Below are 18,403 nucleotides of genomic sequence, written 5' to 3'. Positions count from 1 at the left end.
TACTGATTTATAAAAAGTAAAATACATGTAGTTTCATTGTTTGTTCTTTCTCAGGTTTGACCGAATCAACGGTGACCAGGTGAAACAATTTCATCTATGAAAATGTTATCAGGACAATTAGTACCTATAGCAATTTATGTATTGAAAAGTGAATGTTGACGAGTTGATAGTTATGATGTCCAGATCGCTTTTGCATTAAACAGTTATCGAATACCCAGCGATGTTCCCTGTGGACTGCTTCGACTTTATCAGATATGTTACGAAGTGTATTGTTATTATTCAATATTGTGATCGTGGTGACTCATTGTATTATATACTTTTACATTTCGCTCCCTAAATTGTAATGGTTTATCATGGAGGTATATACATTTATTCTTATAAAAAATCGCTTTTAGTAATCTTATGCCTATCTCTCTCAACATAAATTTGTTGCAAACGTTTACCCAAGTGCGACAATTGCATAAGTATGCACCATATCATACTTGACTCAATAAAATGCTCTTTGTACTTGGGTGGTTGGGAAATCAGTTTTCCTTAATCACTTGATTTGATTTATTGGTTCCTGCATTACATCATTGCACATGCAGATACATACACATACATTATATTCGTGCCATACATAGTATTCATAGACATTAGTTGTTAAAAAGTAAGTTTTTCATTGCCTGTACAATGCACAACAAAACATATCAGCGATGCAATGAATAACTCAGAAGGGCTAAAGCTTAAGCCCTGCTTGATTTGCATGCAGCCCTTGTACATACAGTAATACATTGTACATAACATATAGGGAAATAGGAGGGAGGGATGACTTGCATAGATATAGGATAGAAGAATGGAGAAAGGAGGGGAGAGGTCTGTCTGCTTTCACTAAAGGTTTACACAAAGTTAGACCGCGTGGGTCACTGTTCAGTAAAGCATGGCAAAGTATTTTCTCACCGAGGTACAGGACAACTACACTGTCGGCTTCTCGTATGCATGCATATCTGTGTCCTACATACCTACATATTTGGATAACATCTATGTAGACACGCAAACACTGATATTATAGACTACATAATTCGTTACTAATATTGATAATCGTTCTTTACAATGTGACTCTAACTCATGATATACAAATGATGCACAGGATAGAGTGTGTTAGTGTAGGCGTATAGTGAACTCGAGGGTATTTACAATTGTGAAACATGCACGAGGCGAAGCCGAGTGCATGTTGCACTACATTGTAAATACCCGAGAGTGAGCTACACCTCCACTAACGCCACGAAATAATCCTGTGCATCATTTGTTTTATAAAAATGGGTCGAAAATTCGAAAACTAACAGCATTTGTCAGCGTTTTTCACGTACCTTTGTGGGTCAAGACGTCCGAGGATGTTCGTCCCAAACATTTACGCACGTCGCACTCGGAAATCCCGCACATGTAAGTACTGTACGTACATGTATAAGCGTATACGTACGCCACATGATTGTTGTGCACAAGAAAGGCCGGCTGGCAGCCCGAACGAGAAGTTGTTTACAGGATTGACAGCGCGTATGGTAGCGCGCGACGCACTTGTAACACCTGATTAAGTGCGCACTGCTAGTGTAAACATTATGACGCAGTGACTTTACGCATTTTGCAAGGCCGTGCATGATAGTAAAAATTAAAGCACGCACACGTGACTCATTTCAGCGCTTCCAATTGGCTACATTCTTGAACCCATTTTATAATAAATGATATCAGTGTAACCATTCCTTCCTTTTATTGTGAAGTGACATGCACATTTTAAAACATACAAGCTTTAAGTATATTTATAGATATATGTCGTGCAAAATACGCTCTGATTTATAGATAAGATATCATGTAGACATTGGAGCTGTCGGATTCAAAGTAAAATTCCTGTTCGGAGGAGTTATTTCCTTGCCTATCAGTTGGTTTTTGGTTAACAAGTGCTGAATCCTCCTTGTGAGTATTCAGAGTCAGCAGCGGCCGTCTTGGTTTAAAACCCAGTCATCATATATTGCGTTTACAGATGCATTCGAATATTTTGTCATATTCTAATGCTGTACCGAGAATCATACAAGGTAAACTCCTAAAAGAAAAGTAGATAAACCACACATCCTCTGGCCAGTAAAGAAAGGTAATTAGTGCAATACATTGGAAGTCACGGCTAAGATAGCAAACCCATGTTCGGCAAGGTTTGAAACATAGTCATTATACATATATATATATATATATATATATATATATACAGAGACTCCAACCCCAAGCACCTTCTGATCTGGAGATTCTCCCGCCCGAAACCCCTCGCAAACGGGAGACTCCAAGTTGATGTGTGCGAAGCGCGAAGTTCCTAGGGTTCTAGATGTTCTCTGGTGCTATCTAAGGCTAATTTTTTCAACATACGATAGCAATAAGTAAGAAATCCCTTCCAACGGGAGACACAGAGCCAGGGCGGGAGAAATCAAATCTTCAGCGGGAGAACGGGAGATTCTGCAAAAATGGGCTTTCGGCGGGAGATCTCCCGTCGAAAACGGGAGAGTTGGAGTCTCTGTATATATATTTATATATATATATATATATATATATATATATATTCATAGAGGTGTGGAAGATTAAGTAATTTTTGATGTATGCAGATGTGCATTGATATGTTAAGTACGTATGTGTCTGTTGATTAAAATAACTAGTAATCGAACAACTGCGCAGCATTCCCAGTAGAGAGTATACAATAAAGAAAAGACATATCAGCCGATCATTACATAAACCTTTAGATTGAACTCAACCTAGCGCAATTTTTTTTTGTTTCTAATGAGGGAAGCTACTTGACTTAAAATAACAATATAAAAAACGACAATGCCAAAACATGCCGTCTTTTGTATCTAAATGATTTATTGAATTAAATACTGGATTTTCCATTAAAAATGCTATTGAAATAAAAAAAAAAATAATGATATCGTACTGTAATTTCATTTGTACATTGAACTGAATTGCAATGGACGGAATAGCCGAAATAACACCGGCATTAGTTTTGAGATTCTCTGGACAGGTCTTAATAGTACATTCACTTACATATCTCACTTTAGTACATAATCATACTGATCATGAAAAAAAAAGAATGACAAACAAGATGTAAAACACAATATGAGGTAGATCATGACAAGAAGATATGTATTCCCTCACAATCACTCGCAGAAGGAGGTTACAAAAAAAAAAAACAAGCAAACAAACAAAAGAAACACGTCAACAATTTGCAATACTATATAATAAAAGTAATAGGAAAGATTATATGTAGCTGAGATGGTCACAACAAAAGTATACATTACAGAAAATATAACTGCTTATATAGGCGCTTAAAATTCTGAACAGTCCGGGCATTTTGTAGAGTGTCTGGTAATGAAGTCCATACGTGTGCTCCTGAGAAACGAAAGCACTTCTTGAAACATGAAAGATTTGGTTCTGAAATGACCACATTGAGTGAGTTGGCTGAACGAGTGTTATGAGAATCCCTGCCACAGACCATTTCTATTTCATTAACCATTGTACGAGTGGGAGCTTAACCATATGAAAATTTGTATATTAATGTTGCCAATATATATATATATATATATATATATATATATATATATATTCTTCGCATTCTTATTGGAATATTATCATTTGGGGAGAAATCTTGTTCATAACAAAAACATGAATACACACAATAATACACCACGCATTATTGCAGGTTGATCACAAAAAATCGTACATGCGAAGAGATAAAGATATTCAACAAAAAGAAATACTAATTGATTATACCAGGGCCTGCAACAATGAACAAAATGAATACATGTATATCTTTCACGTTACGGTTCAAATTGAATAAACTGGTAAAGCTAGTTGATCATTCCTGGAGACACTCTGTAAATGTAAATTGCATAATCAAGATCACCGTTGACCTGTACTACAATAAATGTCAACATAAGTCAGAAATATACTGTGAATTTTGCAAAAAGATTCAGCAAATGATGACGCCAAGGAGTGCAATTGAGTAAGATATTCGGAAGTATATCTGCAGGGCATTGTTCTGTTTTCTTTTTAAATGCATCTTCTCAAACCTTGAACATTGCGAAAGTTTGCCAGACAATCTTTCAAAATGACAGTACGCTTTGTCATGTAAGACACTTAATATGTAATATCACACTACATGAGTCCACCCCTCCTCCATATTAACTAAATGTGTTTGTCATGTCTGAAGCGTTCAATAAAACGGTAGAGCGACACAGAAGTTCGTAACACCATTGGCGACATTTGTGATGACAATGTCAAAGGTATCCTTGAGAAGAAGTGTTCGTGAGAATGCAAAGAATGAATGTGAGATTCTTCATTTCCACTCATTGGTATCCCTATGGGTGACTTATTTAGATGTGGGCTGCTCTTCCGTTACCTCAGAGTAGCTAGGCGGCGCCACGACCTTTGTGTCCACAGTCATACTTGTTGGATCGTAGATAACCGTTTGGTTCTGAGGTGATGGCGCCGGAGGGTTGGTTGGGCCTTTGACGAAAGTCGAAACAGCAGCACTCTGCTGGGGTTTCTTCTTCGAAGAGCACACGATGCAAAGTACGACGAACAACACAACGCCAAATACCAGAAATGATGCTACTGTAATGACAGCAATCAACCATGCTTCCATCCCGGTTCTTGGTTCTGGTATGACCACCGGTGAGGGAGCAGCTGTATGCAAGCACAAAGAACAGCCTGCCGAAACGTGTTGATCTATTGCAATCATTGCAAAGACCAAGGAGATTATGTTTAAACTATAAAGACACAAATCTACGAAAAAAAACTTCGTGAATGCTACATCACATTCAAACTTTATAGTTTGAATATTGCGGCTAGATGATATTGAATCTTAGACGAGGATGAATGGTAATTAGGCAGGCTTGCGTAACTCAATCACCTATTAAAGTGACATCAGAATTTAGTTTTATTCAATGTATTGCAAACACAACTTCCATCTCTGCAAATGTATGAACAGGTTGTCAAGGCAACATATGCCATACACGTATCAAAAGCATGCGTAAAGCATTTGGTATTGTATAATAATATTACACGTGATGCTGTTAGAGGCATTTTCATACAAATGGCACTGAAATGAACGCAGTTTGTTTCATTTCACTCTATTTCAAATGTCTAAGTTATGATAGATTCTATCTGTTGTGGTGTAATATTGCAATATGCAATAATACAGTTGATATTAAATCTCAATTTTTGGAACTTCTTGTATTTTTTTTACATTCTATATTTTGTTTCATAGTCAAGTGAAATACAAATTAAAAGTGAGCTGAACGGTCCACTGAGTCACGAGTGTAATACCGATGCAGTTCCAGTTGTAGTTAAACCTTATAAATGAAACTGACATGTCTTGACTGTTTATACTTACGCGTCAAAGAAGACGAGCAGTAGATTCCAACGTCGTCGGAATGTTGGCAGTAGAGAGAGCCCCATTCGGGAATATTGCAGTTTATCAGTTTCGACTCTGAACCGTTGCAAGAGACCTTCTCCAAATGGATTGGTCCTTCACCGCCTCCGTAAAATACGTTGGCAGTTACAACTCCAAGAAAGCCGAGTTGGCGACAAGCGACGACAGCGTCTTCCATTGACCAGCTGTAGTCGCAGATAGTACCCCACTCATAGTCATGAAAGATTTCGAGTCGGCCGTGGTCAGGCGATAAACCGTCAACAAGACGTAGGTCACCTTCCTCTGCAGGCCGAGAGAGTATGAAATGATACAAAGTCAACTGAAGGAACAAAGCCACTATAATAAGAATGCTGCAGGATTAAAGGAGTTCTTAATGACAACTTTCGATTAAATTCGACAATTCGTGTTAATTGTAAGGGTGGAACACTTATCTCGGAACTTCGTTGAATTCGCTGTTCCTAAGCTGAAGACTTGTTGCTTTTAGAGAGAGGGACATTAAAGAGGAATTTCACCTCTTCAAAACAACTGTTACTTCGTATCACTGGCTTCGAGAGCAACTAATAATATCATAGGCCTACAGCGTTAATGATTCCGGTAACCAGGATGAATAGGGGAATAAGCCCAGAGCACGTCCAGGGCACGGTTTCATGAAAAAAGTTTTCAACTTTGTTAAGTTGTCATTTTCTGACAAGTTTGGTAAATCTTTGGCTTCGATTAGCTATTTCAATTGTCATAGAATCACTACTTTTCAGGGCTGACAACTTTCACAAAACGGTACCCGGTTACGTTTTTTCTAGGGATACACTGGAAAATGAATGCACTTATCGCCACGTAACCAACATATCACAGCTTCACAGTGATGACCAGTGGCTCTCACTGTCACAGATCAGTCAAAATTAAGAATTGTACTATTTTTGCCCTGTATCTTTCCAACAGAGGGGGAAAAAATGGACGTAATGAATTAGCCGAATAGATCGCACCGTATGGGATTGATAGTTTCCAGAACTTATGACAACCGAAAAGGACACATGTAATGTTCTCTATTCAGTTAATAAATTGTGACCCTGCTTCACAAAACAAACAAAATGTCGCCAGACATGGATTTTTAGCTAATGGCAGATTCTGAAAGAACAGACTCTAAGCTTTAGAAATGATTTATAGCTCAACTGAAATGGACTCTCCTAATCTAAATATTGGAAAGAAAGCGCACACTCTGGAAAAGTGTGAACTGAGAAAAGAGGCTCTGAAGTGCAGGGTCTATTCAAGCGGTTAATCTTGACCAAGCTGTGCTAGCTGTGCGATGAAAGGGACAAAACACAGGATGTAAACCACCGGAGCAACAATCCTGAAGAGATTATTAGATTAAGCTGAAATTAAGCATGTTATATTAACACATTCTGTCTATGATTAATGCCAACTTTCAAAGCAGTAGCATTATTCTTTCAAAAGTTATTAGACATGAAAGTGAAGAGTGTGCAAAGGATTTCAAGCAACGAAAACGGGCCTCTAAGACATACCTGATCATTCTACTCTCCTCTAAAAAAAGGTTGTAGAAATAATGCTGAAATCACACTTTTCCATTCATGTTATGATCCCAAATTACAGAATAATGTAGACGAAGGATAGCTCTTCAAGAAAATATGAACAACTCAAGAATGACTCGGTTGACCAATTCCACCTTCCTCATATAAAATCAAGGGGTGCGACTTTTTGTTCGTTTTGTGATGCACGGTCACAATTGGTAGGTGGTAAGAAAGAAAGTATACTTGTAATCCAAAAGAACACAATTTGTTTTCTGATGCATTTTTAAAGTACACTCTGTAGATTATGTGAATATTTGAACACTTTGATCTATCTTCTACTCACTCTGTTCACTTCTCGAGCACTTGATCCCAACGTCTTCTGAGTGTTCGCAGTTGCTTGTGCCCCATTCAGCAATATCGCAACTTATCAGCTGCGACTCGGTGCCTGTGCAAGAAATTCTTTCGAGGTGGATCGGTCCCTCACCGCTTCCGTAATCATGGAGGGGAACAGAAACCGAAGGAAAATCGAGCTGGCGACACGCAACAACAGCTTCCCTTGCCGACCAGCTGCTGTCGCAAATGGTACCCCACTCGTAGTCATGGTAGATTTCCAGTCGGCCATTGTCGGAAGATGTACCACCAACCAGACGTAAATCACCTTCATCTAGACATGTCAATGTAACGGGTTAGATGTTGAAAAGAATAAAAAGGCCACTGTACGTATGTGGCCGGAACACATTCACTGCTGACACCATTCGAGTTGCCCGCGCACGGCACGAGACAACATAGATTTCTTCCATTTCGGTTCTTCTCTCTGGAACTCATTGCCTGCGAAAGTGGTAATGGAGGCTTCATTACCTCTTTTCAAGAAAGGACTCAAAATCGTTTTGTTCCAATAACACGCTATTTTTTTCCTTTTCAAACATACCTCTTCAATAATGAAACAATGTCGAAAAGATATCTCTCTTTTTCACTTTTTTTTTGGGGGGGGGGGCACCAGGAATGCCACTGTGTGACAGATAGTGTATATTAGAAGACTCCATCAACACTGTTGTTGTTATTATTATCATTATTACTATTGTAGGTTTTCCCGGTCAATTTCATAATTTTGTCATTCAAGTTCCTATTCCGAGCATTCGATTTCACGCATTCCACGCTCGCAGCACTGAATCAGCAATCAAATTCAAAATACGGCCATTCGAATTCACTATCCGAGTATTCAACTTCACTATCGGAACATTCAAATTCACTATCGGAGCATTCAAATTTAAGAGAGGAACACGCATTTCATCAATGAGCATTCAAATTCATGTCAAGCTGGCGACGGAATCTCGTCGGTCATTCAAATTCGTGAATAGACACCCATGTTCCAAATAACTGCATTTCATTTAAAAGAAGTCCTGAATTTTGTTAGTTTGGGGCCGTGTATGCATGTGTTTCTCATTTGGCTTTGAATATATTGGGATTTATGATGATTATTTATTTTGCGGTAGAGGTACACCTGTTCACTGACAATTTTCAACTCGCGCTTAGCAAAAAGGAATATACAGGCACATGTCCCTCGGATTGGACATAAAATGGAAGTCACATGTGTGAGAGAGTCACAACTCATGCACGTAAAAGATCTCACTTCATTTATTCATCGCAAAGAGCAGAACATACAACTGGACCTAATCGAAGACCAGCTATTGCAGCTGAATATGGGTTATCCAGCCATCTTCTTTGATGGAAAATGAAACAATCAAACAAACAAACATTAGACACTGTATAGGCCTACAGACGAGCATAATACGGAGGGTTGGTTGACACCTTCGAGGAAAAAAAAATTCGACTATGATAGATAAACATTGTGTATGTCTTGTTTGTTGTGTATTGCTGTCTTATTGGTTTACTTTTGCGGGACTATGTGAGATCATTGTGTGTCAGTTTGTCTATAAATTGATGAATTGTCATAATGTTGGTGGTGTTGGGGCGTTGTTAGCATGCAGTATCATCAAGAAATATGATTTAATTGTCGTTGTGTTGTTTGGATGCACTGCTGTAGGGACATTACAATTTGAAATTTATTGAGATGAAAAACAAAGAATACATGGACAGAGAACGATGTAGAACCTGCAAACAATCATAATTACACTATATGCAAGCCTTCATTGCTTGTGTTGGCCCTTTTTCCTTTCTTAAAAGTCTACTCCAATTTCCTTGTTAAATTGATTGCACGAAGTAGGAACTTGATCGCCTAAAAATGAATTTGAACGCTCCAAACAAGCTCATTGGGACTATCACATGACTATCGCATGAATTTGAATGCACGAGTAGGAAAGTCGGTGCTCGAATTTTGAAATTGAATGCCTAATCGTGAATTTGATTTCACGAAAACGAAATAGAACGCCCATAAATGAAATTGATCGCTCGGATTCTGAATTTGAATGCTCGAATATTTTCGCGTGCGTGCGCTGTGTGACTTTGAATGCACATTAATGAATTTGAGTGACAAAAGTATGAAATTGACCAGGAAAACTTATATTATTGTTATCATTATTATTATCATTATCATCATCATCATCATTATTTTTGTTGTTTTTATTATTATTATTATTATTATTATTATTATTATTATTATTATTATTATTTCTGTCGTTATTGTACTTGGTGAGAGGGAGTTTCTTCCTCACCGTCTAATTGTAATCCCTAATATTCGGTTATAACATAGCATCTTACCTCGTTCTGCTATGCGAATAGTTAACAGAAACACAATCACAGGGAATAGAATTTATGTTATGATTTCCTTATTGCACTGATTTTCATGAAAATCGTCGGGAAAAATGACAATGTGTGTATTATCAAGCAATCGGGTATGTTTGTGATCAGAATCGGAAAGAAACGGGTAATCGATTGCTTACAAAGTTCAGTAGTTGAACACTGGACCCCAACGTCGTCGGAGTGAGTGCAACTGTGTGTACCCCATCCTCTACTACGGCAGGCTGTTAGTTTCGATTCCGAGCCTGTGCACGAAACTTCGTCGAGATAGATCGGTCCTTCACCTGGCCCGTAATAATGGCTTGAGATTGCAACCCCGGGAAACCCAAGCTGACGGCATGCGACGAGTGCTTCCTTTCTCTACCAGTTGTTGTTGCAAATGGTTCCCCACCTGTTCTCATGGAAGATTTCGATTCGACCACGGTCGGAAAATGGTCCACCAACAAGACGTAGATTTCCTTCCTCACCTACGCGTCAAGGGATAATTGAGAAAGCTGAAAGTTTTCAGTCATTTATGAAATGTTTGGTGTGGGAAACTTCATTCTTAAAAGAAAGATATTGTGAGACTGTAGCTGATAAAGAAAAAAAAACCCCGATGTCCCTTTTCTGAGGGAATATCCCTTATTTGTTTGTTGTCCGAGACACTGACAAAAAAGACTTTTCGTCCTTTTCAAACATATTATTGTACACTCTTACACTCGAGAGTGAGCTTGTTCTACTCATCCTTATTTTTTTTTCTTTCCGTGTGTACTCCTGACGAAGTATGTCAAAAGGGCAACCGTAAAGTGAGTTAAAATTTTTAAACAGAGCGACATACTTTTTTGTCTTTATTGAGTTGTGAATTCGGCAGCAGATCAATGTTTATCTTTCAAAAGAAACCAAGAACAAATATTATTATTGGACTATGCATTGCGAACGGCAACAAAGAAAAAAGCCTTTAGGTAAAGCAAAAAGCAAAACACAAAAACAACAAAACGGGATACCTTATCTCAATAATGTTTAACAAATACAAACTGCCTTCCTCTAATTTTTAAGTACATGCATCATATGACATAACTGTAACATCATAATTTATGTTTCATGTCTACCGTTTGCAGTACAGAACTGTAATGACTCGTCGCGCTATCATCTCACGTCTCAGTGATGGCACAATCGTTCACTTACCTAACCTCTCCTCCGTGCACTCGACACCAACGTCTTGTTCGTGGGATGTGCAGCCACTGGCACCCCATTCAATGTGCGAACAATCTGTCAAGGTAAACTCGTCCCCCGTACAAACCACTTCACCAAGGTGGATTGGACCGTACCCTGGCCCGAAAGAGCGGTTGGGCGTTATGATACCAGCATAGCCGAGCTGACGGCATACAACAAATGCATTGTCGGTAGACCAGTTTTCACTGCAAACCGTGCCCCATCTCTGGTCGTGGAATACCTGAAGTATGCCTTCCCAAGCGTTCTCCCCGCCAACAAGCTTGACGTCACCATCTTCAGCTGATGAATCAAAATATTGGCAAATAATAGACACGGAAATAAAATCACTGCAAATTGTTTTTATCTCACAACATACTATCACTATCTGATAAAATCATGGTATAACAGCAACGGCATATAAGAAAATGTATCTGCGTTTGCTCACATCTAGTGTCGCAGGATAATCTTCACTACATTCATCCGAAATAGGGTGTCATTCATCTTTTCTATACACTTTGTATTTACCAACTTTGTTTGTGTGTGTCATGCTTTAGCAGGTATCAAGTTAGATTCGATTGGTGCATATTACAATCAAGTTCAAATTAATCCATGACACATTAAGCTTGATTAAAGAACACACAAAATGTAAAACAAACAAACAAACAAACAAACAAACAAACAAAAACGTGTACAGAATCACTATATAACGTAAAAAGTTTCCGAGCACAGTATTCAAAACAGACTGATATCAAATGTGAGGAAAATACAAAGGCCTATCAATGGCTCATCCCGAATAGATTACACTATAATGATATTATTATAAAAAAATGCATCTGACACTTAAAACAGCACACGAACGATGTGCAAAGTCCCAGATAATGTAGTTAAAGGCGGTACATATAGGCCTATGTGATTTTTGCTTCAATTTCTTTTTCTTTTTTTTAATCATGTTAGCAATTAGCTTTGTGTACTCATGATACCGGCACTTCTGACAGAACTCTGTCAACAGAACGTATGATTCTCACTACAGTCCCTAATCAAAGTGCAATAATAGTCAGTAAAAAAAAAATCGAGACTGAACACTATCACAGAATACACCTGCCTGACTTATCAGGTCTGCAATCCAAATAAATGTCCAATTCATGTCCACAATCGGTGTCTCCCCAGCCACCATGGGAGCAGAGAGAAAGTGCAACCTCGTCCCCAGTACAACTGACTTCTGATAGATAGATAGGCCCAAAGAATTCTCCTGTGGAAAAGATCTGCGACGAACCGCTTCCCGTCGGAAAACCGAATTCCCTGCAAGCAACTTGCGAGTCGATGCTATCCCATCCGTCTCTGCAGACAGACCCCCACGAGCTACCGTGATAAATTTGTAGGAGACCATATGTGGGCGACGATGAGCTCCCTGATAGACGAATTTCTCCTTCCTTGGCTGCAGTGTAGCAACAGTTCGATGTGAAAAATAAGATCATTTTGTAATGATAGGTATACTTTCATAGTAGTTTATACAGTATGTCCCCCCCCCAAAAAAAAAGATAAATAAGTAAAAAAAATAAAATCAGATTTTTGCATTGATAACACCTAATACGATTAAACTGTCTTAATGCTACTTCAGGGTCTTGAAAAATAACATCTTAGCTCTATTTTCCATAAAACCCCATTCAATTTGGTTAAGTGGTCACAGAGAAATGTGAATTGTTAGTAAAGCATGTCATGACCCTGATTCTTCCAAGTTTAGCACTTGGATGCTCTTGGAACTGCATATTAATGTGTAAACACAATAGACGGAACTTGGAGGGAAGGGATTCCTGACATGCTCTACAAAAATCCTAATTTCTCTTCCACCACTAAAGCAAATTAAATAAGGTTTTCTGTAAGATGTGGGCAATGAGTTATAGCTTCATACCCTGAAATTGTGTTTGGATTGATTAACTGTTTTTAAAGTTATCGTTGCCGAGGGTACCGTTGTAATTGCTTTCCAGTAGAATTGTATACCCTATATGATTTTTTCCATCATCATTATTGTTTCATTCATTTACATGTGCATGTTTGTGTAATGATGTTTGTACTTCATTACTCACTTTTACTACTGCGCCTTGAGCACCGTACTTATGTGGAATTGGCGCATTATAAGCACCCTGTATGATCATGAAGAATTGTATAATAATAGTAATAGTAAACATTTTAAGCGCCTAACATACAGGTGACATAAAGTAATGTAACAACTCCAATCTTCTATATGATATGTCTATTATACCCTTTGCACTAAGTAAGCAGTTAGACGCCATAGTATCATCTATTGAAGTTGGGTTTTTCTTTTTGTTTGCTTGTTTTTAAATAATATATGTCTCACCCCATGTGTTTATGCTCTTGCAAACCAATTGTTCGTTAACTGTACCAAGATCGCTTTGTTTTCGTTTTTGATTGTGCGCACATCGTAATGTACGTATACTAACGCAGGGCATACCATGCATTTGTGACTCTGTATAGGATTACCCTGCCTTTAAAGAAGACTTGAAAGATAATAACATGATTAGGTGGAAATAATTATTTAACTTAAATATGTCATCTTACGTTTCAGGTTGCATATACTCACACAGAAGTTCAATCAGCTTTATTTCTGCATTCCATTCTCAATACAATACAATGTGCAAGAAAAAATAATGGGAAGAAAAAGTATCGGTATAATTGTATGAATATTTGTATGTATCAATACACGGTCTGTTATTGTATAGTAGAGGAAAACGTATAAAGAGCCACAAAAAACAGTAAAAGTGATATGACACGTATAGATAATTGATACAATTCAAGAAATAGTCATGTCATTACTAAATTTCATGATGGTTTTACCTTTGGATCGTAGACTACATTCTCTTATGGATTAATTAGCAGTGCATATTATTGTGTGTGACTTACCCGAGGGATCTGGTACTAACGAGTAACAGTCGACAGCCACGACTGAGAGGTAATAGCAATGAGTCCCACCATTATAGTAAGTGAGGTCACAGTCGATAAGTTTAGCCTCGTTTCCAATACAGCTCGCCTGGGTCACGTGGGAATAGTAATAATGACTGCTGGTTGGCGCATGATAGTACGCTCTATTCACTCCGTCATTTCCTAGTTGACGGCAGGCCACTTCTGCCTCCTCGCTGCCCCATCCCGTACTGCAGACAGTGCCCCACATGTCAGTGCCCCTATCGTTGGTGAGGTAGATTTCCAGTCGGCCGTCTCTAGACGAACGACCATCAGCCAGTCTGACGTCACCTTTTAAATTCAAAAGAGGAGTCAAACGTGATATTTCATATCATATAATTATATGGTAAATCAACTTATTGCCACTAAACTCTGAAACTGATAAAACCTATTTCATTCACATCCTTTTTTTATGATTGAATCATAAACAATTGAACTATAGTTTGTAATAAAATATCTGTGAGCTATCATGATTAGTGCCATGTGTCACAATCAAATTTCTCCACAGTTATTAATACCAATAAAACTGATGAATCTATTTCAATTACAGTATTTTACCTTTTTTTATTAGATTAAATCACAGACAATTGAATTATAGCTTGTGGCTAGTATCTAAGAGTTATGAATTATTACAATAAAACGCAAGGAAGTATTACAACATTATAGCAGTGAATGTCATGAAAGAAAGGAATTAACGGCAAAGCGAGGAAACTGAGAAAAAATGCAAAGAGGAGACAAAAGGTAATTGCAGAATAATATGAGCATATCGGATTTCATCATGTTTAGTAATCTGATCCCCCCCCCCAAAAAAAAAAAAAAAATCAATGACTTTTCTCTAAAAAGAAATAGGAACTTATTAAAACCTTATCATAACTGATTTTCATTATTTCGTGACATTTTATCTCCAACTCAAAAAAAAGAAAAGAAAAAAACACACCATCTATCAATAGGTATACAAATTTGCTGATAATGAGATGTCTTCTATTATGAACTCTAAAATTGTTTTCCCGGCCAAGTTCACACTTCTGTCAGTCCAATTCCTTTTTGCTGCATTCAATTAAGCAAAACTCAGCGTATAAGATGTCATGTTCGGTATTTCAATTTAATGATATCTTCATTCAAATTCATTTTGGGGTATTCAAATTACCTTTAACCTCGTTCTAATCAACATCTTTTCAATTGAAATTCGTTAAACAAGCACCATAACGTTATTCATTCATTCAATATAGAATGATATGGTAACGTGATCACGTATATGCTGCGATCGTTCATTCGACTTCAATTTGGGGCATCCAATCTAACTTTTGCAATCAATTATTAAGCACACTTGTTTTTGCTTTGTTTTGTGTTTTTTCCCCACATCGTTATTGTTTTGGAAGGATCATTACAATTCAGTTTTTTTCGTATTCATTTTAGAGGTTATGGCTACATTTCTTTTTAATGTGCTCTGATTGAGTCTCCCAGTCCGAAAATAGTGCATGTGGCCACAACTTATCTCGCCGTTGAGCGCTTTATTCCGAGTGTGTCGGCCAGTTTCAGGAAGTCAAAGTTATGATCATCAAATGTTCCGATATTTCTTTTTTTGTCTGTCTTTTTAAGAGATAATCATATACGTTTGTATCTACCTTGTGCAATCAGGACTATAAGAAGATTAAGTTAATCTGTAGTATTGGTACATGTAGGGCTATAATGACATGTATATATGAAAGAAAAGAAAACAACCTCGAGTTAAGGGTCAAAACTAATACTTTTACTGCTTAACAGTGTGTGAATGAAACAAAAAGTCACATAGAATTGCACACTTCAAATGTTCTCACCTTTTCAAAAAAGAAATAACATGACTTTAATTTGAATGAAAATATTTGGAATTTGACTGCCCATTCGCGAAATTGAATGACTCAAATACCCTTTTCGGCGACTTGTGGCGAATTTGAATGAACGTACAGTACAACCCAATTTGAATGCCCTTTTTACGAATTGTAATGCCACATGTTCAAATTTCATTAATCGAACTGCTAAATTAAATGCACAAGTTACATTTTTGAAAGACAGACTGTGCGATAACGAGGGGTTTTACTTAATTGAATGAACCTTCTATCAAATGGACTGACAAAAATGCGTAATTGGCGGGAAAACTGTCATGTATAGTATACTGATTTTTTTTATTCTGTATAAATGTCTTGAGGGGTGAAAAGGGTGTTTGGGTCAGCTATTCTTCCCATTTGTAAGATAGGCCAGTAAGGTTGTTGTATAGGGTCTCCAAAGGACAGAATGTTTTGTGGAGGAAGAGGGTGTGAAAAGCGATTGAGAGTTCTGTTTGATTATAGAGATTAAACTGCCGAGGACAAACTGCACGAAACTCATGGCAGTCTGAGAAAAGAGTACCCTTTAATACTTGAAAAAAAACTAAACTAAACTAAACACCCAAAGTTCTATACGAAGAGTAACATAATGGTGAAATTTCTTCATCTCACAATCATCTCATTGGTATGTATCATGAGAAATCTTATCGATAATTAAACAACTTTTATGGTTTATCCTCGAAGTCATTAACACTGGGTTTATGCACACAAAATTTGATATCAGAAAAGAATATTTGAAGGTTCCTTGGTAGCTCACTGTAACACTTATCTTTTGAGACCATGAAAGCAAACATCTTATCAAAGTTACTTAAATGGCATAAATGTAACAACAACATCGACGAAAGTCATAATAAGGTCATATTAAAAATGGTGGTAGGACCGTTGTGTATCCCTTTGTTGGCACAACAGCTGAAAACATTGTGTTTGATTCTGTTGAAGAAAAACAAAATTGTCTTCTAATTAAAGATAAAATAATTCTGTTAAAAATTGATGCATGTATAAAAGAATACATTCAGTATCATGGGGACAGTGCCTTTATCATTCTGCTAAGAGAGTATCTCGGTTGCAGCTTTTAGTGCGTCTTAGTTCTTGCAATGACATCTTTAGGCTGAATTCATATTGGTGATCTATGAGATAATGAGATTGGTGATTGGTGATCTACGATAACATATGTCGCGATGGAATCCCATTTGTTTTGCTCATTTTCCGCTAATATATAATAAAAGCAGCAGTTTTTACATGATGCTGTAAAGCAGAAATGATTATCCATGTGGCTCTCTATGTTACCAGTGAACTAACCAAAATACTAAACATAAAACACTGAACATAATTCTGTCTTCATGACGATTGACATACACTGTATCCTCCATACGACGTTTTCGAAAATAATGACGGTTTGATGTCTAACCGTTACATCGCATTTTATAGTAATGCACCGCCTGACTGATCACACAGTGATTTTTTCTTTTATCATCAGTTATTTTTGATACACTAACACGTTTAACAGAAAGCAAAAAGGTGAGGATACATTGACTTGCTTACCAATAAGAGCCGAGGTGGTTCCGAAGAGAAATATCACAATCCATGTTACGCAGTATCCCGCCATATTGCCGGTGTAGTATATTTTGAAACTCCTGGTGTCTTATCCTCGATTATGAACATAGCGCAAGCTGCTTGGTACTAAACGCATGGATCAGAGGGCAATCATACAACGGTTTGTACAGGGCGAGGCAAAAAATAACTCTGACGCTAGTGTCAATAAATTTGGAACACATTGTTTGCTGACATTTTGATAATTAGATAATTAATTCAAATGATTTCAAATGAATTTTCTTTCAACTCCAACAAGGTACCTCACATTTGGCGCACACACACACACACACACACACACAAACACACACACACAAACGTGAATTTGATTCCGTGCCTGACTTTGAACCCTGCGGATTCACAGGTTGACATATCCATATGCAAGCATCTACAAGCAAATAATGACGTCACTCCCGTCGCGATTACGGAAAATGAAAGCAAATAAAAGGTACACTTCACTAAAAACAATGTGCCTTGATACCTCATTATGTTCCTTTGTGCACGTCTTTTGTTCTATTTTCAGGATTCTAGCAATCTACCAAACGTTGGGGAAAAGACTTCTTTTATTGAAGTAAGTAATGTATCTCAAGAGTTCAATGAAGTATGCTTGTGTAGGTCCTTATGAGTAAACTGTTTATCTGAATTTCAATGTTTGTATTGAATAGATAGAGGATTTATCAAAGAAAAAAAAAACACTTTTAAATAACATGGTAAATGATGTACCAACAAGAATTAGAATTAATGAACCTGGTGAATTTTAAAATACTCTAAATGATGTCTGACCTTTCTTTCTTTTAAATCAAAACTGAAACAAATTCTTTCGTCATCCTCACGAAAACAAAGAAATAGATTTTTAAAAATCATTTATCTTTATTTTCATAAAAATAAACAAATGAATAAATGATAAGTATTTTTCAAAAATTTTAAGAGCTTGCGTTTTAGCCAAATTTGTATAGAATTTCAAGTTCTTATTCATGCTTTGGTGATCTTTCCAGATAACAGAATGTAGACACTGTCTTGTTTTTGTTTCTCTCCCTTTCTTCGTTGTGCCTCTCTTTTGT

General features: G+C 37.3%; 1 protein-coding gene across 1 annotated transcript; it reads right to left on the bottom strand.

Annotated features, from left to right (window-relative positions):
• Positions 1 to 2,595: 2,595 nt before the first annotated feature.
• On the bottom strand, positions 2,596 to 17,370 carry LOC139738147 (neurotrypsin-like). Its single transcript, XM_071648809.1, has 8 exons — positions 17,295 to 17,370; positions 13,834 to 14,181; positions 12,017 to 12,349; positions 10,888 to 11,214; positions 9,867 to 10,190; positions 7,310 to 7,630; positions 5,405 to 5,725; positions 2,596 to 4,695 (listed from the first exon to the last, which is right to left on the bottom strand). Exons 1-5 carry the CDS (start codon positions 17,356 to 17,358, stop codon positions 10,084 to 10,086), a joined length of 1,179 nt encoding a protein of 392 aa, XP_071504910.1. The 5' UTR covers positions 17,359 to 17,370; the 3' UTR covers positions 2,596 to 4,695; positions 5,405 to 5,725; positions 7,310 to 7,630; positions 9,867 to 10,083.
• Positions 17,371 to 18,403: the final 1,033 nt, after the last annotated feature.

This window comes from Diadema antillarum, unplaced genomic scaffold (assembly GCF_040938485.1).
Source record: "Diadema antillarum isolate AM-2024a unplaced genomic scaffold, OU_Dant_1.0 seq00000725_RagTag, whole genome shotgun sequence".
Classification (NCBI taxonomy): Eukaryota; Metazoa; Echinodermata; class Echinoidea; order Diadematoida; family Diadematidae; genus Diadema; species Diadema antillarum.
Note: the sequence above shows the minus strand (reverse complement) of the source record. Positions and strands in the feature narration are given on the sequence as shown.